Consider the following 24,536-nt stretch of genomic DNA (forward strand, 5'->3'; position numbering starts at 1 on the left):
CTTTAAATCAACAACCTATTTAGACCTGGAAAACCAGGTGGGTGCAATTAAATCAGATAGAAACAGATACCAACAGACTCCAGACCCAGTGACTCCAATTTAAAACCGCAGCCCTTGACACAAAGACTGGGAGTTTATTCATGTAGTCCACAGAAACTCCTGTCTACCTGTAACACACCAACAGTCAGAAGAACAGATGTATTTAACTCAGCAATACATTTACTATTCTAGACATACTTCAGACACCTCTGCACTTCAACCATAAGACACTGCGAGATGAGGAGTTGGTAGAAATGCAGACACGGAGGAAATACCCAGAGTTTTATGGCATCTCTGAGAAAGGGAAGAATCATAGAAGTACAACAAGGAATATGATGCCACAATGATGGGAGAAAAAGAAACAGAGATACAGAGAGAGACAGATAGTCAAAGAGAGATAAACAGAAAGAAAGATACAGAAAGAGGTGGATTTACAGCTTCAGAGGAATTTCACCCTCTTAGTGAATGATAAACCACAGCAATGCAGAAATGCATGGTATTTATGCTAAGATGAGAGACAAACAGGGAGAAAGAAACAGAGAGAGACAAAGACTGACAGATTTACAGCTTCAGAGGAATGTCACTCTCTCTCAGAATGAGAAATGACAGCTAGTACTTTTGTGACAGGGTGTCAAAAATACCAGCACCTAGCCGAGCCTTAACAAATATTAACACAACCAAACAATGACACAACCACAACCCTTCCCTCAGGGCCTGAGTCCCTAAACCAACAGACAGAACTGAACCGAACAGAGAGGGAGGGAAACAGAGCTGGTCTGTATGTTTTATTCAGCGGTGGTCATGGCAGCACACAGTTCTTCAGATCCACTCCTCTTCCTCAACCCAGAGGCTTGCATACACAATATGGGAATAACGCATGAGGTTTGTCCAGACTACACCAATATGGGAATAATGCCTGAGGTTTGTCCGGACTAAATCAATATGGGAATAATGCCTGAGGTTTGTCCGGACTAAATCAATATGGGAATAACGCATAAGGTTTGTCCGGACTACATCAATATGGGAATAACGCCTGAGGTTTGTCCGGACTACATCAATATGGGAATAACGCATGAGGTTTGTCCGGACTACATCAATATGGGAATAACGCATGAGGTTTGTCCGGACTACATCAATATGGGCATAACGCATGAGGTTTGTCCGGACTACATCAATATGGGAATAATGCCTGAGGTTTGTCCAGACTAGATCAATATGGGAATAATGCCTGAGGTTTGTCCGGACTACATCAAAATGGGAACAAGGCCTGAGGTTTGTCCAGACTACATCAATATGGGAACAAGGCCTGAGGTTTGTCCGGACTACATCAATATGGGAATAATGCCTGAGGTTTGTCCAGACTACATCAATATGGGAACAAGGCCTGAGGTTTGTCCGGACTACATCAAAATGGGAACAAGGCCTGAGGTTTGTCCGGACTACATCAATATGGGAACAAGGCCTGAGGTTTGTCCGGACTACATCAATATGGGAATAATGCCTGAGGTTTGTCCGGACTAAATCAATATGGGAATAACGCCTGAGGTTTGTCCGGACTACATCAATATGGGAATAACGCATGAGGTTTGTCCGGACTACATCAATATGGGAATAACGCATGAGGTTTGTCCGGACTACATCAATATGGGCATAACGCATGAGGTTTGTCCGGACTACATCAATATGGGAATAATGCCTGAGGTTTGTCCAGACTAGATCAATATGGGAATAACGCCTGAGGTTTGTCCGGACTACATCAAAATGGGAACAAGGCCTGAGGTTTGTCCAGACTACATCAATATGGGAACAAGGCCTGAGGTTTGTCCGGACTACATCAATATGGGAATAATGCCTGAGGTTTGTCCAGACTACATCAATATGGGAACAAGGCCTGAGGTTTGTCCGGACTACATCAAAATGGGAACAAGGCCTGAGGTTTGTCCGGACTACATCAATATGGGAACAAGGCCTGAGGTTTGTCCGGACTACATCAATATGGGAATAATGCCTGAGGTTTGTCCAGACTACATCAATATGGGAATAACGCCTGAGGTTTGTCCAGACTACATCAATATGGGAATAACGCCTGAGGTTTGTCCGGACTACATCAATATGGGAACAAGGCCTGAGGTTTATCCAGACTACATCAATTTACATGGAAAAACTCAAATCTAAAGGCTTTTTTGATAATTGCTCTAAGAAAATACATTCACACAACTCATGCAACATTCACACTACACTTCTATTCATTCAGCAACAACTACATTCATTTTACATTCACTTAAAAGACCAAGTGTGTGGAATCTGGGAGAGGTGAGCAGAGCTCATGTAGTGTCCGTGTGTGTGCCTGGCAGTGTGCGTTTGTGTGGGTGTTTGAGTGCTTGTTTGTGTGTGTATGTCAGGATAAGAGGGGCTCCATCCAGAGAGTGAGTGAGGCAAGACAAAGTGAAAACGTGCTCACCTCACCCCTGTGTGATTTAATAACCCGCTTTCCAGAATAAATGGCATCCAATTACCACCGCCTCCTGTTAACAATGGGGGCTGAGGGGGAGGAATGAGAGAGGCCTTTTAAAGGAGGGGGGGGTGACAACCGGCAGTTACAAAGTGCTCTAATTAACATGATAATGATCCGCCATTTGAGTCTGGTAGAGCTGTACATCTGAACCTCACCGACTCACCCAACCCCAGGGACCCAAGGACCCCAGGGAGGGAGTGGGGGAATGAGGACAGGGAACCCAGAAAGAGAAACAAAAGGGATAGACAGAAGAAAAGGATGAATATAGAGGGAGGGATAGTTGAAACCAGCATACAAGTCTACATGTACACACACATCTGTAATAGACTGACCTAACCCCAACCCCCACCCAAAATACATGTTCCTTATTACCTAACCCCAAAATCCATGTTCCTTATGACCTAACCCCAGCCCCCACCCAAAATCCATGTTCCTTATGACCTAACCCCAACCCTCATCCCAAAATCCATGTTCCTTATTACCTAACCCCAACCCCCACCCCAAAATACATGTTCCTTATAACCTAGACCCAACCCTCATCCAAAAATCCATGTTCCTTTTTATCCAGACCCATCCCTCACCCAAAAATGTATGTTCCTTATTACCTAGATCTAACCCCCACCTAAAAATCCATGTTCCTTATTACGTAACCCAGAAAAATGAAACAGAGGCTTATTCACACAGACCCAGAACCCCATAATGACCTGCTAGTTTACCTCTGACCTGAAAGACACTATCTCAAGCCAGAGGTGTCAGGGATCAATGATCTACATGTCTAACAACTCATATGGGCCAAACACAGAGGAGGGGATGGCCCAGAGAGCTGAAAGGAGGACAGGAACAGGCCGGAAACACCTCCTGAGAGGAGAGCAGAGGATGCAACGATGGATTGACAGTCTAAATCACTGGAGTAAGAAATGCATTAAGCATCTCTATTAAGCACTTATACTCAAATTCTACAAACCCCAACCCAAATGCACACACACAATATCAGAAATGCAATTCCTTTTTGAATGAGAGAAAGAGAGGGACAAAATGCCACCTCTCTCTCTCTCCGTCGCTTGCATATTTGCATGACCGAACACAAATGATGGCAGTCTCTGGTTAAGCGAATGTGTGTGTGTTGTGTGGCCGGTAAAGTGAATGTTTGTTTGTTGTGTGGCCGGTAAAGTGAATGTGTGTTTGTTGTGTGGCCGGTAAAGTAAATGTGTGTTTGTTGTGTGGCCGGTAAAGTGAATGTGTGACAGTCCATAAAGGAAACACTGAAACAACCCCGACAGAACATAAAGGAAACACTGAACTTCTAGAATTCCAAACCCTCCCCTGCCTCTCTCATCCCTCTCCCTTCCCCCTCCCTATTCCTCCCCTCCTTCTCCCCTTCTCCTCCCTTCTCCCTTCCCTCCTCCCTATTCCTCCCCTCCTCCTCCCCCTCCCTTCTCCCTTCCCTCCTCTCGTTGTTGAAGACCAGGCTTTGATGGCTGAGGGTTTCACTTACATCCCAAACCTCCAGGATACGTGGTCGTCTGTGATCCAGCTGGAGAGACAAAGAGTGAGAAAGAGAGTGTGAGAAAGTGAGAGAGAGTGAGAAAGAGAGTGAGAGAGTGGGAGAGAGAGAGAAAGAAGGGGGAGAAAGAGAGAAAATGGAAGGGAGAGAAGGAAAAACAGGATGGGAAAAAATGAGAGAGGGAGAAAATGGGAGGGAGAGTGGTAGGGAGTAAAGGAGGTATAGAGAGTGGGAGGGGGAGGAGTGGGAGGAGGGAGAGTGGGAGGGGGAAGAGTGGGAGGGAGAGGATTCTGTGACCATGGTGGAGGAAGGAGCACAGCTGTCTCTATTAATAAAGTCAGACTAAAAAGGGAAAGCAGCTCGGAGACTAGGGCTCTGTCCCGATTCCGATAAAAGCTTTTTGTTCATTCCGCATTTTCCTTTGTTCCTTGTCTTCTTTTATCTCAGTTCCCTCAAGACAATCAATCTAACAGAAATGGACAAATGAACTCAAAAGCAAGTTGGGACATTTTGTTCAGTCCTTTGATAACAACACTCAGGTCAAAGCGACAGAGACAGATTGACTATAGATGAATATGGGGGAGTATGTAGGATGTCATTAAACCCAAAAATAAAACCAAAGGCAAAGGAAAGGGCACTGAAGATAAAAACAACTCCAAATGCTTGGCCAGCATCTTAGAAACAGACAGAGGAAGGAACTCACCACCAGGCTCCAGCAGGTCCATAGTAACCATTTAACAAGGGCAGGGAGGCCATGACCAGGGGCACCCCCCAGGCCATCAGGTGGTACAGTCTAAGAGAGAAGAGCACACACTGATTAGCTATGGAAGAGACCACTAAAATACCAGGCATAGGGGTCTCCATGCCATGACACAAATTAATCCATTGAATGATGGAAATCTCTGCGGAGAGTATACAAGAATATCACATACACACTGAAAGCATAGACACACACACACAGACCTCTCTCTTATTGGCCCTCATTCTTTCCCATTCATCACAGAATGATTTCCACGCACTTCCAACCGTTCCTATGGAAATGCGGGGAAACCGTCTCCTAGTGACATCACACGGTCTTCTGGGGAGGATCAGGTGGGCGGAGCATAGAAGTGGAAGGAGTAGGTGATGAATCGAATAGTGACACAGTTGTAACGTAGGTACAGTGGATATAAAAAGTCTACACACCCCTGTTAAAATGCCAGGGTTTTGTGATGTAAAAGAATGAGACAAAGATAAATCATGTCAGAAATTTTTCCACTTTTAATGTGACCTATAATGTGAACAAATCAATTGAAAAACAAACTGAAATCTTCAAGGGTGAAAAATGAACAATAAAAACCTTACAATAACCTAGATGCATAAGTGTGCACACCCTCTTATATCTGGGGATGTGGCTGTGCTCAGAATTAACCAATCACATTCAAACTCATGTTAAATAGAAGTCATTACACACCTGTCATCATTTAATGTGACTAATTAATCACAAATAAAGTTCAGCTGTTCTAATAGGATTTTCCTGACATTTTCTTAGTTGCATCTCAGAGCAAAGCCATGGTCCACAGAGAGCTTCCTAAGCATCAGAGGGATCTCATTGTTGAAAGATATCAGTCAGAAGAAGTGTACAAAATAATTTCCAAAGCATTAGATATACCAAGGAACACAGTGAAGACAGTGATCATCAAGTGGAGAAAAAAATGGCATGACAGAGACATTACCAAGAACTGGACGTCCCTCCAAAAATTGATTTAAAGACGAGAAGAAAACTGGTCATGGAGGCTTCCAAGAGGCCTACAGCAACATTAAAGGAACTGCAGGAATTCCTGGCAAGTACTGGCTGTGTGCTACATGTGACAACAATCTCCCATATGAATGGGGTATGGGGTAAGGTGACAAGACAGAAGCCTTTTCTTACAAAGAAAAACATGCAAGCATGGCTGAAGTTTGCAAACACCAACATCAAGTCCCCCAAAAGCATGTGGGAAAATGTGTTATGGTCTGATGAAACCAAGGTTGAACTTTTTGGCCATAATTTCAAAAGGTATGTTTGGTGCAAAAACAACACTGCAAATCACCTAAAGAACACAATAACCACAGTGAAGCATGGTGGTGGCAGCATCATGCTTTGGGGCTGTTTTTCTTCAGCTGGAACCGGGGCCTTAGTCAGGGTGGAGGGAATTATGAACAGTTCCAAATTCCAGGCAATTTTGGCACAAAACCTTCCGGAGTCCATTAGAAAGCTGAAGATGAAGAGGAAGTTCACCTTTCAGCACGACAACAACCCAAAGCACACATCCAAATACACAAAAGCATGGCTTCACCAGAAGAAGATTAACGTTTTGGAATGGCCCAGCCAGAGTCCAGACCTGAATCCAATTGAACATCTGTGGGGTGATCTGAAGAGGTCTGTGCACAGGAGATGTCCTCGCAATCTGACAGATTTGGAGCTTTTGCAAAGAAGAGTGGGCAAATATTGCCACGTCAAGATGTGCCATGCTAATAGACTCCCATACGGTGGCTAGCTGTGAGTGAGGTGAACCTACTGTAATGTAGACTGTTTGCTAGCTAGCGAAATAACATTAGCTAACAAGCTAATATATATTTTGCAACTATCATTCATATATTGTCAGGAACACAGGGTTAGAACAAGTGTGAAAACTTGAACAGATCAAAAAGGTGAACCCAAATGCAGAAAACCAGATGACCGTTCTGTGCAATGTCTTCTAATCTTTTATTAGATGAATAGGAATGTCCAAACTTTCATAGGAAATATCCAAAATGTAAACATCTGAGTACTCCAGAAATTTCAAAGAGCAAAAGTCAATAAAGAAGAAAAAGGAACCATACCAGTTTCACAAAGTAGATATAAACTCCAGAAGAGGCACAGCAAAGAGATAGACCTAGACTTGGTCATGACACTGGAAACAATGAGCAAATTACTCAGAAGGGAGACTTAAATACACAAACAGGCAACAAGGCACAGGTGACAACAATAAGACATAATGACAGAGACAGAAAACCAACAAGAGATACAATGGGGGTCTCTAGTGACCAAAAATATGTCTAAAACCCTGCCATATATAACGTTAGCCTAACCACACCTTACCGGTTTTAGAAAAATACTATGATAGATATCTACCTCATTTATATGTTACAGGAGTCAATTAGCTAGAGGTAATGTCAACTAGGTAAATTGCTAGTTGTAACCGTAGCCTCTACACTGTAAAAAGTATGTTTTTTGACGGTACTTAACAGGTACATTTTACATCAAGATTGAAACAAAAAAGTATTTATATATTTCACTTTATGTGTAATGAATCTAGAATATATGAAGGTGTCAGTTTTTGATTTGAATTATGGGGAACTTTTCACAAATTAAAGTGTTTTGACAGAAAACTATTAAAATAATTAAAATGTTCAACCCATTATTAAAATTCTCTTTACAGGTATTAATGAGATTGATAAGCCTTACATGGACCCTATGGCTGCTAGCATTTGGTTTCCTCCCAAAAGGATCCTAAACGTGAATTTTCCTAAAGTACCTGTATGTGTCGAAGTTGGCTACCGCTGAAGGTTTAAGTCCCTCCTCCTCGTTTCGGAAGACTGGTACACAGAAAAGCGCGGCATTTTCAAAACTACACTGTAAGTTGTAACGTTTCAGTACAGCAACGTTCTGTTTAATTGACTCTTTTAAAAACCCCTTTCAAATGTAATCTTTAAAAAAATCTGACCAAGTTAAAGGTACACTTTACTCTAGATCTGATGACTGAGCATTTATTTTTTTTCCTACTGAAATGGTACAACAACATTACGTTAACTGCACTAGCTAGCTAACTGACTAGTAGTGTAAATTTGTAGCGCTAGCTTTTTTAGCTAGCTAAAGGTAGTTAGTTAGTTTGGTAATATGGTTTCCAAATATACAGATGATGTTTTTTATGTATTGACGCTGTTAACATGACCAATGTTTGAATTAACAAATTATTAATTGAAACATAACGTGATTTATGACATTGCTTCATTACAGTGAACAAAATTGCTTGTTAAGATTGTAATGTCATCTGCAACAGAAAATTGTGACACAGAAGCTTAGAGCCAAATGTGAATTCATTGATTGCTAGACATGTAATGAGCATGCTATTATGGGCCCAAGCATCCTCACTGTCAACAATCTTTATTGCTGACAGTGTGTATTCTGCTCTCTGCTGCTTTGGAGGCTTTCTAGAGGATGCTGGTATAACTGGGGTTTGATCAACTAAACATTTGGGTAAGTGGACATTATGGCCAAATAAAAAAAAAACTTAATCATATACTTCTCCACATTTGTTTCACATCTGCATCAGAACCATAATGCATAGCTCTTCTGCTTTGTAATCTAACCATTCAAAACCAAAGCAAATTTATTATTTTTATTTATATATATATATATTTATATTTGTTTATATATGTATATGTAATTTGTTCCAGAAAGCAGGAGCAATGGTCAAAAACCAAATCTTTTGAAACCAGTGTAGCTCTGCAAAAGTCTTTAACATGTCAGTAAGCTAAGTTTCATTATGTGGTAGCAGTTTATACACATTTTGGATATGATTATATTAAAATATAGGAAAACAGGATATTTATTCTTATTCTGTTACACTTCATTGGCAGGGGTTGGGGAGTATAAGTGAACAAAGCCCATTTAAAACTCATGTCCTACATAGCTTTTTTAATTTTCATTGGACAACTACATACATTAAAAGATTGACCAGAATGACTCAGGCTCATTTAAAGATTGATCAGAATGACTCCGGCTCATTTAAATATTTTCCTGTACTTTTACAGCTTTGAACTGGCGACTGTGCTGCCAGACTTTTTACCATATTTTTACCGGATTTTAAGTACATAATTGTACAGTAAATAAACATGAATGAATCTTTATCCTTTGTAAATCAGTGGCTAACATCCTCAATTCACTGCTTTTGCCATTCAATACCATTTAAATAGATGGGATGTTTTGATAGTATTAAAGTCAGTAACAATACAGTCCTAAATTTAAAAAAAGAAGGTTTCCTGATGTTGTCCTACAAAATTTCTGTTACTTGACAGTTTAAGTACATTAACCTAAAGTAATTAAACATGAATGAAACATTTTCCTTTGTAAATTCATGGCAAATGTCCTTATTTTAGCAATGATTTGTTATCTGTTAATGAGTTTCGTCTGTGTTTTAACAGGGCAAAAAAAAACTTTTCTTATAATAAGAGTTGTGTTGATAAAAATTGGGGGGGGGGGGGGGGACGACAACAGGCCATTTTCAAAAAAGTGGGGAGGACATGTCCCACTCATGTATAATGAAACCTAGGCCCCTGCACACACTTAAAGCCACATCTCAAAAGGTTTCGATATTTCCTCTGTCATGACTAGACTTGGCCCTGTGTGATAATTTCTGAATCACTTATCATCCCAAATGTTCCAGTAAACTCTGTTTCTGTTAACAAATATACTAATCCTCAGTTTATGGAAGCCACAGCTATCTCTCCAACAATAAGTGCTGAGTCAGTTGACTTGGATAATTTTAATGCTAAAATATTGAATGTCATGGATCGTGTTGCACCGGTAAAGGTAAAGAAAACTATGAGCAAACAGAAAAAAACATGGAGAACCACCATGATGGTAAGTGCCCTGAATAGAGAATGTAGGAAAGCAGAATGTAAGTGGAGGAAAACTAAACTTCAAATTCACTATGACATCTATAAACAAAGCCTTGGTAGCTTCAACAATGAGTTACACAGGGCCAGACAGCAACATTTATCGGGAATGATCAACCAGAATATCAACAATACCTGCAGTATTTTTGTGATTTGAGTATCATCGGCATAGCTGTGGTAGTTAATGTTGTTGTTTTGTAGAATTTGGCCCAGAGGTAGCATTTAGAGATTGAACAGAAGCGGTCCGATTACTGATCCCTGTGGAACTCCGCATGTCATAGCCACCCTATCAGATTCATGATTACCAATGGTGACAAAGTAACTACGGCCATCTAGATAAGATCTGAACCAATCAAGGACTGTCCCGGAGAGTCCTACCCAATTTGCCATCTAAAGTTGTTCTATGATCTACAGTGTCAAATGCAGCACTGAGATCTAATAGAACCAGAACTGTTATTTCATCAGAATCAGTATTCATTTAAAACTTTAATCAGGGCCGTTTCAGTACTGTGGTGAGGTCGGAAACCTGACTGAAATTGGTTTAAGATTTCAGTCAAATGTATCTAATAGACACTAATGAACCAGTGCCAATCAATAAATCAATAAACACTAGTGACCTAGTGCCAATAGTCAATTGTCCAGTTCTATTTGGTCCTTCAAATTAAAGCTGAGAGATTGACGCTCATATTCATTATTTACCTGTAACATTAATATATTTTTGTAAACAAACAAAAAAACAAAAAACTTGTGTCGGTGTCGAATAATTTCTGGACCTAACTGTATATACAAACCTGATGCCAAAAAAGTTGGGACACTGTACAGTTCTGTGAACAAAAACAGAATGCAATGATGTGGAAGTTTCAAATTTCAGTATTTTATTCAGAATACAACATAGATGACATATCAAATGTTTAAACTGAGAAAATGTATCACTTTAAGGGAAAATAAGTTGATTTTAAATTTCATGGCATCAACACATCTCAAAAAAGTTGGGACAAGGCCATGTTTACCACTGTGTGGCATCCCCTCTTCTTTTTATAACAGACTGCAAACGTCTGGGGACTGAGGAGACAAGTTGCTCAAGTTAATGAAAAGCATTCTTGTCTAATACAGGCTTCTAGTTGCTCAACTGTCTTAGGTCTTCTTTGTCGCACCTTCCTCTTTATGATGCGCCAAAGATCTGGACTGCAGGCTGGCCATTTCAGTACCCGGATCCGTCTTCTATGCAGCCATGACATTGTAATTGATGCAGTATGTGGTCTGGCATTGTCATGTTGGAAAATGCAAGGTCTTCCCTGAAAGAGACGATGTCTGGATGGGAGCATATGTTGTTCTAGAACTCAGATATAACTGTCAGTATTGATGGTGCCTTTCCAGATGTGTAGGCTTCCCATGCCACACGCACTCATGCAACCCCATACCATCAGAGATGCAGGCTTCTGAACTGAGCGCTGATAACAACTTGGGTTGTCCTTGTCCTCTTTAGTCCGGATGACATGGCGTCCCAGTTTTCCAAAATGAACTTTACATTTTGATTCATCTGACCAAAGAACACTTTTCCACTTTGCCACAGTTCATTTTAAATGATCCTTGGCCCAGAGAAAACACCTGCGCTTCTGGATCCTGTTTAGATACGGCTTCTTTTTTCACCTATAGAGTTTTAGCCGGCAACGGCGAATGGCACGGTGGATTGTGTTCACCGACAATGTTTTCTGGAAGGATTCCTGAGCCCATGTTGTGATTTCCATTACAGTATCATTCCTGTATGTGATGCAGTGCCATCTGAGGGCGCGAAGATCACGGGCATCCAGTATGGTTTTCCGGCCTTGACCCTTACGCACAGAGATTGTTCCAGATTCTCTGAATCTTTGGATGATATTATGCACTGATATTATGCACTGTAATATATGATGATAACTTCAAACTCTTTGCAATTTTTCTCTGAGAAACTCCTTTCTGATATTGCTCCACTATTTTTCGCCACAGCATTGGGGGAATTGGTGATCCTCTGCCTATCTTGACTTCTGAGAGACACTGCCACTCTGAGAGGCTCTTTTTATACCCAATCAGGAAGACAGATCGCATAGCCAACATACTGTAGATACGGATGTATGGAAAGACAGATAGTATAGATGTACAGGAAGACAGATAGTATAGATGTACAGGAAGACAGATAGTATAGATATAGATGTACAGGAAGACAGATAGTATAGATGTACAGGAAGACAGATAGTATAGATGTACAGGAAGACAGATAGTATAGATATAGATGTACAGGAAATGATGAGGATCGCAGCACAACATGGACTTAATGAGGCACAGCAGGACTTCTACCCTTGGGCTAACACACACACATACCAGTCTCCAGGTGGGGTTGTGGGGCGGTACTCACAATTCATAACGGCTGGTACTGGTCTCTCTGACCAGGTTCAGGTAGAGGTTCACTGTGATCAGGCACACCCAAGCCAAGGCACTCCAGTCTGGAGGACAGAGGATCAGTCATACTGACACCATAACACAGTGGGTGTGTGTGTGTGTGTGTGAGACTCTGCTGTGATGAATGAGGGCCCATTCTGAAGTAATATGAGGGAAACCTGTGGCTGATGGTGATGGATGAGGATTGGAACTGGCAGAAAGATAATGATGAAAAATGGACAGAGAGACAGAAAGAGAGAGGAGAGAGAAACAGGGAGATACAGAGAGAAGGAGAGAGACAAAGGAGAGAGTGAGCGAGAGAGACAAAGTGAAGGAGACAGATAGAGGGACATGAACTGAAGGGGCTATGGTAGAGACAGAGAGAAAGAGAGAGAAAAGAGGTTCACAGGGACTGGAGATGAGGTTGAATCTCTTTCCCTAAATCTGTCTCTAACCCACTACTGCTCCCCCAGAGTTGGAACTCAGATCACTGCAGTGTGTGTGTGTGTGTGTGTGTGTGTGTGTGTGTGTGTGATTACAGCATTATACAGGTTAGTACACATATTTTGTCACTTTGACTATTGAGTGTGTGCGTGTGTGTGTGTGGGTGGAGGGTTTGTAAGTGTGGAGAGGGTGTGTGTGTGGAGAGGGTGTGTGTGTGGAGAGGGTGTGTGTTGAGTGATGGCTTTAATCTCTGCCATTCATGACTACACAGACAGTTCTGGCAGAATATACACTACATCTTACATAATCACCAACCCATACTTGGTTTAGCACGTCATTGACAAGCACATTCAACTTTTAAATGAACCCTCCTGAACCTCTCTCCTCCTATATCACCTTTAACTGAACCCTCCTGAACCTCTCTCCTCCTATATCACCTTCAAATGAACCCTCCTGAACCAATCTCCTCCTATATCACCTTTATCTGAACCCTCCTGAACCTCTCTCCTCCTAGATCACCTTCAACTGAACCCTCCTGAACCTCTCTCCTCCTAGATCACCTTCAACTGAACCTTCCTGAAACTCTCTTCTCCTAGATCACCTTTAACTGAACCCCCCTGAACCTCTCTCCTCCTACATCACCTTTAACTGAACCCTCCTGAATCTCTCTCCTCCTATATCACTTTAAACTAAAACCCCCTGAACCTCTCTCCTCAGAGATCACCTTCAACTGAACCCTCCTGAACCTCTCTCCTCAGAGATCACCTTCAACTGAACCTTCCTGAACCTCTCTTCTCCTAGATCACCTTTAACTGAACCCCCCTGAACCTCTCTCCTCCTATATCACCTTTAACTGAATCCTCCTGAACCTCTCTCCTCCCACATCACCTTTAACTGAACCCCCCTGAACCTCTCTCCTCCTATATCACCTTTAACTGAACCCTCCTGAACCTCTCTCCTCCCACATCACCTTTAACTGAACCCCCTGAACCTCTCTCCTCCTATATCACCTTCAACTGAACCCTCCTGAACCTCTCTCCTCCTATATCACCTTTAACTGAACACTCCTGAACCTCTCTCCTCCTAGATCACCTTCAACTGAACCCTCCTGAACCTCTCTCCTCCTAGATCACCTTCAACTGAACCTTCCTGAAACTCTCTTCTCCTAGATCACCTTTAACTGAACCCCCCTGAACCTCTCTCCTCCTACATCACCTTTAACTGAACCCTCCTGAATCTCTCTCCTCCTATATCACTTTAAACTAAAACCCCCTGAACCTCTCTCCTCAGAGATCACCTTCAACTGAACCCTCCTGAACCTCTCTCCTCAGAGATCACCTTCAACTGAACCTTCCTGAACCTCTCTTCTCCTAGATCACCTTTAACTGAACCCCCCTGAACCTCTCTCCTCCTATATCACCTTTAACTGAATCCTCCTGAACCTCTCTCCTCCCACATCACCTTTAACTGAACCCCCCTGAACCTCTCTCCTCCTATATCACCTTTAACTGAACCCTCCTGAACCTCTCTCCTCCCACATCACCTTTAACTGAACCCCCTGAACCTCTCTCCTCCTATATCACCTTCAACTGAACCCTCCTGAACCTCTCTCCTCCTATATCACCTTTAACTGAACACTCCTGAACCTCTCTCCTCCTATATCACCTTCAAATGAACCCTCCTGAACCTCTCTCCTCCTAGATCACCTTCAACTGAACCCTCCTGAACCTCTCTCCTCCTAGATCACTTTCAACTGAACCCTCCTGAACCTCTCTCCTCCGATATCACCTTCAACTGAACCCTCCTGAACCTCTCTCCTCCTAGATCACTTTCAACTGAACCCTCCTGAACCTCTCTCCTCCTGGATCACTGAGGACAGTAACATCAGATGCTCCCAATGAAGAAGACGTGGCTTATGACGAAGATTTTGAATAGGGAAAGGCCAATCGCACAGAACACACAGGTGAACATTTTGAATTAGCCTGAATAGGTCAAGTATAGTTATAATCTCTGGCTCCTCTGTTGGTTCCTCCCTAGATTCTCACCCTTTTAGGGCATTTTTCCTAGCCACTGTGCATCCACTTCATGCTGCTGGCTCAATGGGGTTTCAGCCTGGGCATCTTCATAAGCAACAGCTGATGAAAATGGGCTTCATAAAATATATTTTTCTGAATTACACCACTCTCTCTGGCCATGTTCTCTTCCCCCTCTAAATTAACATTTCACTCTCAGTCCCTCCCTCTTTCTTCCTCTCACTCTCTTCCTCTCTCTATTCATGATGAAGAGCGGTGACATAAAGCTACTGACCCTGGTGATGTAGTACAATGCCCCTCTGTTAGTCAACCCTGCAGCCTGTCTGTGTGTGCGTGTATTTGTGTGTCTGTGTGTGTTGGAATGTGTCTGTCTGTGTCCCAATCTCCTCTGGATCTTTAGTCAGTAAGCAAGGGTGAAGCAGGGTTCAGAGCAGAGTACATTCTGCCTTCTTAGGGCTGAAAGCAGTGGCATAGGACCTTAGGTAAAGGGTTGGGGGACATGGAGCAGGTCTTCAGTAACTTAGCTCATTTAAAAGGTTGATGTTACCTGCTGACTGTTTTAAAATAACCTTGAAAGACCCTTAGATATTTACTAATGACATTTTACTAGAATGTCATTAGTAATTTATGACCAGGTTCAGAGGAAGCAGAATATAGCCTGAGTTAGAAGGTCAGTCCAGGAGTTAAGTAAAGAGTAACTAGGTCATGTAAGCTGTATGAGGGGTGTCTGTACGGTCATATGTAGAGAAAAGCTAAGGGGTAATGCATTTTAAAGAATAATGTATAATAAAGGGTAATGCATATTACGGGCTAATGTTTGATAAGGGTGTTGTATTTTAATGGCTATGCTACGGGGTAATCTACATTAAGGAGCAATGCATTCAAGGGGTAATGCATGTTAAGGGATAAGGTATTTTAAGGGGTTATGTATTTAAAAGGTATTGCATGTTAAGGGGTAGTGTATGTTAAGACAGGAATGACAGTGAATCTTACCAAAAAAAGTAAGCCACCAAGCCTGGAGGTTACAGAGACTGCTGTCTGGATGGGGATCACCCTGAGGAAGGAAAGGGGGAGTGAGGAGAGAAAGGGGGGAGAGATGGGGTTCATTTGGTCACTGTAGGTCTTTGTGTTCCTATTTTCCTATGTGTATGTGCAGTAGCAACTCACCATGACGTAGGCAACACTATCAAAGAAGGCCACTACTGTCAGACTGCAGATCATCTTCTGTAGACACAGAGACAGTAGGAGGGGCCACACCGATCACATGACCCACAACAAGAAGCTTCCACACAAACCTTTTAATATGTGACATAATGCTACATGCAGACAGCTACTTTATACAGACACCTAAATGAGGGTGTCACTCAGTCCTGCAAAAACCCTGTCCCTTAATTACCTTCTCATCATTTTTATTTTATTCAGTTTAATTGAATACAATTCGATTATTAGAATTCACAAAACAACCATCTGTAAACACAGAATTCACAAAAACAACATCTGTAAAATACAGGAGGCGAGTTGGGGCTAAAGAAGACTGTGGAGAATAGAGGAGGAAGGAGAGTTGGGGTAAAGGAGAACGGTGGGGAATAGAGGAGGAGGGAGAGTTGGAGAAAAAGGGGAACAGTGGGGAATAGAGGAGGAGGGAGAGTTGGGGTAAAGGAGAACGGTGGGGAATAGAGGAGGGGGAGAGTTGGGGTAAAGGAGAACAGTGGGGAATAGAGGAGGAGGGAGAGTTGGAGATAAAGGAGAACAGTGGGGAATAGAGGAGGAGGGAGAGTTGGAGATAAAGGAGAACAGTGGGGAATAGAGGAGGAGGGAGAGTTGGGGTAAAGGAGAACAGTGGGGAATAGAGGAGGAGGGAGAGTTGGAGATAAAGGAGAACGGTGGGGAATAGAGGAGGAGGGAGAGTTGGGGTAAAGGAGAACAGTTGGGTATAGAGGAGGAGGGAGAGTTGGGGATTTGGGGATAAAGGAGAACACATTATTAAATACAGACCATTAGGTAATTAAAGTCATAGTTGGTTCACTTGTACTTTTCAATTACCCTGTTATTCGTCATGCCAAATTGAACAGACTTGCTATGGTAAAGAATTTGGCATTCACATGCTCTCTGAAACTCACACACAGACATAAACACAATTACCTGGGCCAAGGAGTGATATCTACGCAGTAGCCAGATTATGAACAGCATAAAAAAGCTGAGGGAAGAAATGAGAGACAATAGCTAAAATGACACAATCCTAAACAGTTTCCTGCATTCTTTTAACATTCCTTCAGAATTTGGGCATAGCTTCTTCACCTTTTAACATTTCTTCAGAATTCGGGGCATAGCTTCACCTTTTAACATTCCTTCAGAATTCAGGCATAGCTTCTTCACCTTTTAACATTCCTTCAGAATTCAGGCATAGCTTCTTCACCTTTTAACATTCCTTCAGAATTCAGGCATAGCTTCACCTTTTAACATTCCTACAGAATTCAGGCATAGTTTCTTCACCTTTTAACATTCCTTAAGAATTCGGGCATAGCTTCTTCACCTTTTAACATTCCTTCAGAATTCAGGCATAGCTTATTCACCTTTTAAAATTCCTTCAGAATTCAGGCATAGCTTCTTCACCTTTTAACATTCCTTCAGTATTTGGGCATAGCTTCTTCACCTTTTAACATTCCTTCCGAATTCAGGCAAAGCTTCTTCAACTTTTAACAATCCTTCAGAATTCAGGCATAGCTTCTTCACCTTTTAACATTCCTTCAGTATTTGGGCATAGCTTCTTCACCTTTTAACATTCCTTCCGAATTCAGGCATAGCTTCTTCACCTTTTAACATTCCTTCCGAATTCAGGCAAAGCTTCTTCAACTTTTAACATTCCTTCAGAATTCGGGCATAGCTTCACCTTTTAAAATGTCTTCAGTATTCGGGCATAATCCATTTACATTTTTGGGGAGTGCCGTTCTCTTTCTACGCTACAGGAACAACATTCCTCCAGTATTCAGGCATAGCTTAACCGTGCAATAGGATTCAGAGAGGCTGCCAGGCTTACTATCAATGTCTGTCCTCTATATGACCTCTGTAGCAAAGAAAGAGAACAGCACTCCCCAAGAATTTAAATTGATTATTTTTCCAGTGCAATAACCTCCTACCCTTGACCCTTAAAAGGACCAGCCACCAACAATGTAAGGTTGGCAGACCTGTCAAGAAATGTTGACTGTTTGTTCATTGCTCTTGAAGAGATCATCTGAATGCACTATAGAAGTTCAATAAATGACTGAAGGTTATATGCCTCTTATCCAACACATTAAACACAGGGCGTGCAGGCTTTTGCACTAGTCCAGCACTAACAAACCTATTTCCATTAATCAAGCGCCCGATGACATGACATTGAATCAGGTGTGTAGGTGCTGGGACGGACCTGAGACTAACCCACAAACAATATAGATTTCCCCAGGTTGAAGAAGCAAAGCCAAGACATAAATCTGAGTATTATCCTAATTCAATCGGTTCCCAATACTAGACTAATTTAATTAATCATACTGAAATTAGTAATAAAGTAAGTGCTGGTTTAACTAGGCTAATACTCACCATCCTATTAGTGAGAAGGTCCCTGTGGCTCGCTTCACTCTTAGAATCACCACCTGCAGCGGGAAGACACAGTATTTAAGTTTCAGGAGGTGTTCACCTGGTATCTAATACAAGCTGCCTAGATGTTATTACAGGTTAATGAAAACACAAAGTTATTTAGGCTAATAAAAGTAGATAGAAAGTGAGCAAGAGTGTTGAAAATGTGTAACTTGCATAACAGCTAAGTATTGCCATCAAGGCTGTCGAGTTGCCCTTCGTTTGGTACAGAGACAATTCCACATAGAACAACCTGCAGTCAGCAGTTCACTGCTGCAAGTGACCTTCCATCCCAACAGGAAACAGAGGCACAGTGACCTCTCAAAGTGACTGATAATAAAGACACGGGCTGCTGGAATCCAAGGCACTGTTTACACTGTATTTACTAAATAATAAAAGCACACAGATTTCACAGGAAATGGTTTTGTTTGACAGTGGGATAAAGACGAGACCTGCAGCCTGACCTGTTACATTTCACATACAGTTGGCATTCCCTAATCTGTTTGCATTTGTGCAAAATTAGCCACGGCTGAGGTTGGCTCATTCTATTGCAAAGTTAGTACAGGAATTTAATTAAAACTCAAGTATTCCTTCTATATGGGTATGGCTTGGATCATCAGAGTTCCTTTTCAAATTTTAGGAATGCTTTTCATTTAGGGAATTGGTCTAATCCTATGCAGCCAGAAGAAAAGCAGCACTAAAATGGCATACCTACTCACTAGTGTTAGTCTGGATGAGACTGTTGAATGTTTTCAATGGAACCAGGGCAATTGGCTAAGCTAGGGTTTCTGAGGGCCCCAGGCTGGACAACATTACTGCAGCATTCCCATGCAAATTATGCCACGTATGTGATGACAACATGGAGTAAAGCAAGGTAGTTTACTTGAGAGGCTGTTTACATAGAGATAGCAAAACAGACTGTTTGAGACAGATTCACAAGCTCAATCTTAAACCACTACAGTTGATGGCAAGGCTGTCCCTCTGAATATGCCCGATACAGTTGAACACACACTTGCAACTGCCGTGAGAATAGCAGTGTGTGACCAGTGATTCTGCAGCTTTACCATCAAAACACCTTCGACGGACAGAAAGATACCACTGAAACTTATATACATCCTCACACATAGAAAAGTGAACGAAGCACTAGCTCTTTAGTACCTAAAGTCAGGTAATCTAATCATGTTAACTATTGAAAGGTGTCAAAATAGTAAACTAAGCTTTCTACTCGTCACAAGCAACATGACACGAAGTCAACGTAACCATTAAACTTGCCGAAACCAACTACATAGTTCGAGTATTAAGCTACCTAGACTACAACAACTATGGCATCAGCACCAATTTTATTACTGGTCACCAACTCGCGCACGGTCTACATTTTATTTTCTAAAATATGTCTGCACACTGGATCTGTCAACAGACAAGGTAACCACACTGCCAGTATCTTTGAGTTGATGTTAGCATGCTTATATGCTAGCAAGATGTATCTTATTGGTCAGTTTCCCATGCTCAATGAACACTGTTGTTATCTACGACGCTAGCTACTTACACATCGATAGTCATCAGAATCTGCATTAAAGAAAATACAGCGTCTACTGTCGTTATTTAATGGAGTTATAGTGTTACTATCCATTTCTTTTTAAATCGTTCTAACACTATTTTCATGGTTTGACGTGCATATCATGTAGTATTTGATCATGACATAAACTTCCTAGCTAGCTACAGTGTACGGCTAAGGACAAACAGAATGGAGAATGCAAACGCTAGAAGAGATCAGAAAGATCAATACACGTTCTTATTTAATTAAGCATATCAAAGGACATTATAACAATTCTACAGACCCTCACATTCGTTTTTTTATCCCTTTGATAGTGTTTTCTCAAGTGCATGGTCATTTTCACAAGTCTCAACAACTGATAAGGATGTTCATGTTTTTCTAATGGCTTCCTAATGCTGTTATCAGACAAATCGAAATTGTTGTCATTGTTACTGAGGTTATTTTTAAAACTAAAGATATACATGCTATTATCGAATACCAACAGAGCAGACAAGCTCTACCATTGGCCTGAAATTGGTCACAGTACCTTATCAAAATGAAAAAGAAAACTGACAGAGAACATAACCCATATTTCCAGTTAAACTGCATGCAACACTAGTGAATACTAGGTGAAGGAATTGTGGGGGTTGTGACTGGTGTGTAAAGGCATGTTATGTCTTCAGGCTTTGGCCACAGGTGTTAGAGGTGTTATTGTTGACATCTACACTTGAATTTGTACTATTCTTTTACAGTCATATTAACTGAGTTGGTGCTGTTCTCACGATAAAGATTTTCAAAGACCTGTGATTAATGTGGATTATGTCTTTCGTTATGCAATATACCTGTGTTGTTTAGCGTGTGAGTGTGTGTCTGTGTATGTGTGTGTGTGTGTGTGTGTGCGCGCGCACTAGAAATGTGCGTCCAAGACTTTATTCATATTTTTTAAACCCAAGCTGCACCCAGTGGCTTCTAACATGGCACATTCCCCGTGGCAACGATGAGGCAACACTGTGAAAACAGAAGATACAAATTCTCCCTCCACCTAGTAACTCCCAAACACCTCATCACATACAACGTTCATTACTATTATGCTTTCTTGGATCATCGACTATCGTATTTAAGCATTGAGGCACAAGGTGTGGTATATGACCAATATACCGCGGCTGAGAGCAGTTCTTAGGTATGAAGCGTTGTTCAGTGCCTGGACTCAGCACTTAGCCATGGTATATTGGCAATATACTAGAAACCCCAGAGATGCTTCATTGCTAGGATTAAAAAAAAATTCAGTACTAAAGAGCTATTTTGTTTGTACATTAATCTGTAACCACCCCAGACAGACGGGCAACAGGTATTTTCAATGGAAACATTTTGTTGCCAACGCCTAAAACTCAAGTGAAATTTCTCAGCTAAAGTAAGCACAAAGGTGTCAAGTAGATTACATGAATCGCTAACATTTTCATCAGAAAAAATTTTGCATGTATTTGTTCAATATTTAGCAGACCCTTTTACGCAGAGCAACTTACAGGAGTTATTAGGCTTAAGTTCAATGCTCAAGTAAACAAAAGATTTTCAACTTCTCAGCTCTGGGATTCAAATCAGTAACCTTTTGTTTTTATAACCCAGAACATTTCTGTCCCTTTCAGAAGAAAATAATACTTGGAGTTGAACATGATGAATCATTTTTCAGTGATAAGTGATAGCATAAAATTATGGAAATTTTTTGTGGGATTGAATCTCATTAAAAAGAGATTTCTTTCCCTTGAAATAAAAAAACAGATGAATACACATTATTGAAAAATGTACACAAAAGATAAAACAAAGGAACCTCTTAGAGTCAGTGTCTATTTGTTCCTAGAGTCAGTGTCTGTTTGTTCCTAGAGTCAGTGTCTGTTTGTTCCTACAGTCAGTGTCTGTTTGTTCCTAGAGTCAGTGTCTGTTTGTTCCTAGAGTCAGTGTCTGTTTGTTCCTACAGTCAGTGTCTGTTTGTTCCTAGAGTCAGTGTCTGTTTGTTCCTACAGTCAGTGTCTGTTTGTTCCTAGAGTCAGTGTCTGTTTGTTCCTAGAGTCAGTGTCTGTTTGTTCCTACAGTCAGTGTCTGTTTGTTCCTACAGTCAGTGTCTGTTTGTTCCTTCAGTCAGTGTCTGTTTGTTCCTAGAGTCAGTGTCAGTTTGTTCCTACAGTCAGTGTATGTTTGTTCCTAGAGTCAGTGTCTGTTTGTTCTTAGAGTCAGTGTCTGTTTGTTCCTACAGTCAGTGTCTGTTTGTTCCTAGAGTCAGTGTCTGTTTGGAAGCTCCTGCAGCCAGGATGTTGATGTCTACCCAGGGTGGGGCTGAGAGCAAATTCAAAAATATGAATTAAATGATAAAACCTTCAGTCTGGATCCAAAGCCTTGAGTGGCCAGTTATTACAGGATATAGCATTCAATATGAGCATTTTGAATGCATGTTTACCTAACCAAAGATTGGATTTGTATTATTACTGTAATCTAACATGTTCAGTTTGTTGAACCCTGTTACATAACATTTACATCATTTAGCAGACACTTTTATCCAGATTGACTTACTGTACCATCTTATGGTGACAACTATTAAATACTGTACTATTTCACAATTCCCACTTACACCTACATTGTACCAACATTGCTTTTAGCAAATATTATGTTACAAAAATGTTATTTGTCTACAGATTAGTTAGACAAGTTATGGAAATATATTAAACTGATTTAAATATATCCTTAACTAAATCATCATCTGGAAAAACATTTTTTACCATGACTTGGTGCCATCCTATATTTTTTCTCTACTTACACCATTTTTATTGGAACCAGTCCTATTGCTTTGTTTTTGGGCTTTACTTTTCTCTACGTTTTCTTCCAGATTTACAGGATTCCAGAGCCTTTGATGTTGTCAGGCAAAAACCATGCATAACATTCATTTCATGTATAATTTTTTTTATTTCTAGTATAAATAAAATATTTCACCTCTCCATAAATACTATGGCAATTACAACACACAAATGACATAATCTCTTGGAATCCTTCATTATTCTCTATGCAGAAGAAACATCAGTTGATTCCAGTTCATTGATCATATTGGGGCAGCACTGGGATCAAAGGCAAAATTCTTTCAAGCCTCCTCCATGAAGCTGAGCACATAATAAAGACACATTCATCACAACAGGGAGAATTACAAGATATCTACAAACTATTTGAAACATTGGCATCATTAGACATTCTAAATCGTATGCAGTTCACAATGTCGCCAAATGTCTGCGGTCATACACTTTTTCAACCTTGAAATATACAGCTCTCAAACACAGCGAGGTAGGCCTAACAGAGAATACATCAATATTAAATACAAGTATCCTTACGTACTATTGTCTGTGTTGAGCTGAAGGCACGTGGCGCCGTTGAACACGGTGAGTAAAATAGGACAGGATGCGTAAAACATCAGAGTGCAAAACAGGGTAGATGGAACCCGGGTATACCACATTGAAAGTCAACCACAACATTACTTTGGATCAACACAATATACCACAAAAGGTTAAATAATACCATACAGCGAGAAGAACATCTTTCTCTTTTTTTCTTTCGTTCGTTAATTCATTCGAAAATAATGTCATCAGTGATATTCAGTTCAGTTCAGGTCAATTCCTTCCTGCTAAATAATACACAATCGATCATCAGGGAATGAGGGTTCCTTCAGGTGCACTTTAGTAGCCTCCAATGCCGATCTCCTGCTTGTAGCGTTTGGTGAGGGTGTTGGCTTGTTGCGTCAGCTTGGACAGCACGCCGTGGAGCCCCGTCATGTGGAACTGAAACTGCTTCTGCAGGTTATCCTCGTCTTCCTCGGACGAAACCTCAGAATCCTCCTCCTCTGAATCCAATCTAGAGATGGGAGCCCGGCTCTCCTTGCGCTTCTCGGCTTCCCCCGCGCGCATCACTCCCCACTCTATTTCACAGCGGATGGACTTAAGCAGCTGATAGTAACTGTACATGTCACCGTCCTCGATGTCGCTGTTTCCCGAGCTTTTCGGGGCGGCCACCTCCCTCTCCTCTTCTAAGGGAACATCCCTCAGCAGACTAGGCACCATAACAGTCTGGTCCATGTTGTTGACTGCACCGATGAAGCGGTTCATGGAGTTGAACAGAGAGTTCTTCTGCAGGTGGGAATGGGATTCTGAGAGCTGCATCATCTTGGCAACTGTTGTTTGTTCTCCAACTAATAAACGAACGTTATAAATATAAATTGGAGCTTGATCGTTTCTCTCTTCGTTATACCCTGTAGCAATTTTCCTAATCGGCTTTGGAAAATAGGCTCGTCGTTTTGTAATGCTGCTGCTGAGATTGGTTGCTGGTAATTCGTGTCAGTGCAGCTTTGCGTGTTTAAAGCTGAGGTGAAGTTAATCAGTTGTTCCCTTGTATCTTCGTTCACCTTTTCCGTGTACTTTTTGTTGCTGTTCTGTCGCTGGTTCTACGTACGATTCTTTATAGAGCAGGTGGTTTCGTTTCCAAGGGCGTGTCCAGAACCTGTTTGTCAGGAGTTCTTTCTTGTTCTTTCTCTGTTGTTGTATCCGGCTCTAATGACCTATAATAGCACCCAGGCAGAAAAAAACCAGTTGGCACGGATTGTATGAGCAGGAGCGGCTTCCTTGTAGCGATATACCTGCACCAGTGCCCATAGGAAAGTTGTGTTTTGTTCAGTGCCCATTATCTTTTGAATGTATAGCAAACATAAGAAAACCTCAACATAGAAGTATT

General features: G+C 41.4%; 1 protein-coding gene and 1 long non-coding RNA gene across 3 annotated transcripts in view; both read right to left on the minus strand.

Annotated features, from left to right (window-relative positions):
• Window positions 1-19,991, minus strand: part of si:dkey-100n23.5 — a 62,455-nt gene extending 42,464 nt beyond the window's left edge. For both annotated transcript variants that reach the window (XR_003777185.2, XR_003777186.2), the window contains exons 1-8: window positions 19,791-19,991; window positions 18,209-18,261; window positions 16,775-16,829; window positions 15,800-15,856; window positions 15,626-15,686; window positions 12,133-12,220; window positions 4,762-4,851; window positions 4,050-4,088 (exon numbers count right to left, since the gene is read on the minus strand). This is a non-coding gene — a long non-coding RNA (cyclic AMP receptor-like protein A). The remainder of the gene's footprint in view (window positions 1-4,049; window positions 4,089-4,761; window positions 4,852-12,132; window positions 12,221-15,625; window positions 15,687-15,799; window positions 15,857-16,774; window positions 16,830-18,208; window positions 18,262-19,790) is intronic.
• A 2,719-nt stretch (window positions 19,992-22,710) lies between these two features.
• Window positions 22,711-24,510, minus strand: mid1ip1a (MID1 interacting protein 1a). Its single transcript, XM_010899417.5, has one exon. The coding sequence runs from the start codon at window positions 23,969-23,971 to the stop codon at window positions 23,489-23,491; it is 483 nt and encodes a 160-aa protein (XP_010897719.1). The 5' UTR covers window positions 23,972-24,510; the 3' UTR covers window positions 22,711-23,488.
• Window positions 24,511-24,536: the final 26 nt, after the last annotated feature.

This window comes from Esox lucius, chromosome 16, assembly GCF_011004845.1.
Source record: "Esox lucius isolate fEsoLuc1 chromosome 16, fEsoLuc1.pri, whole genome shotgun sequence".
Lineage (NCBI taxonomy): Eukaryota > Metazoa > Chordata > Actinopteri > Esociformes > Esocidae > Esox > Esox lucius.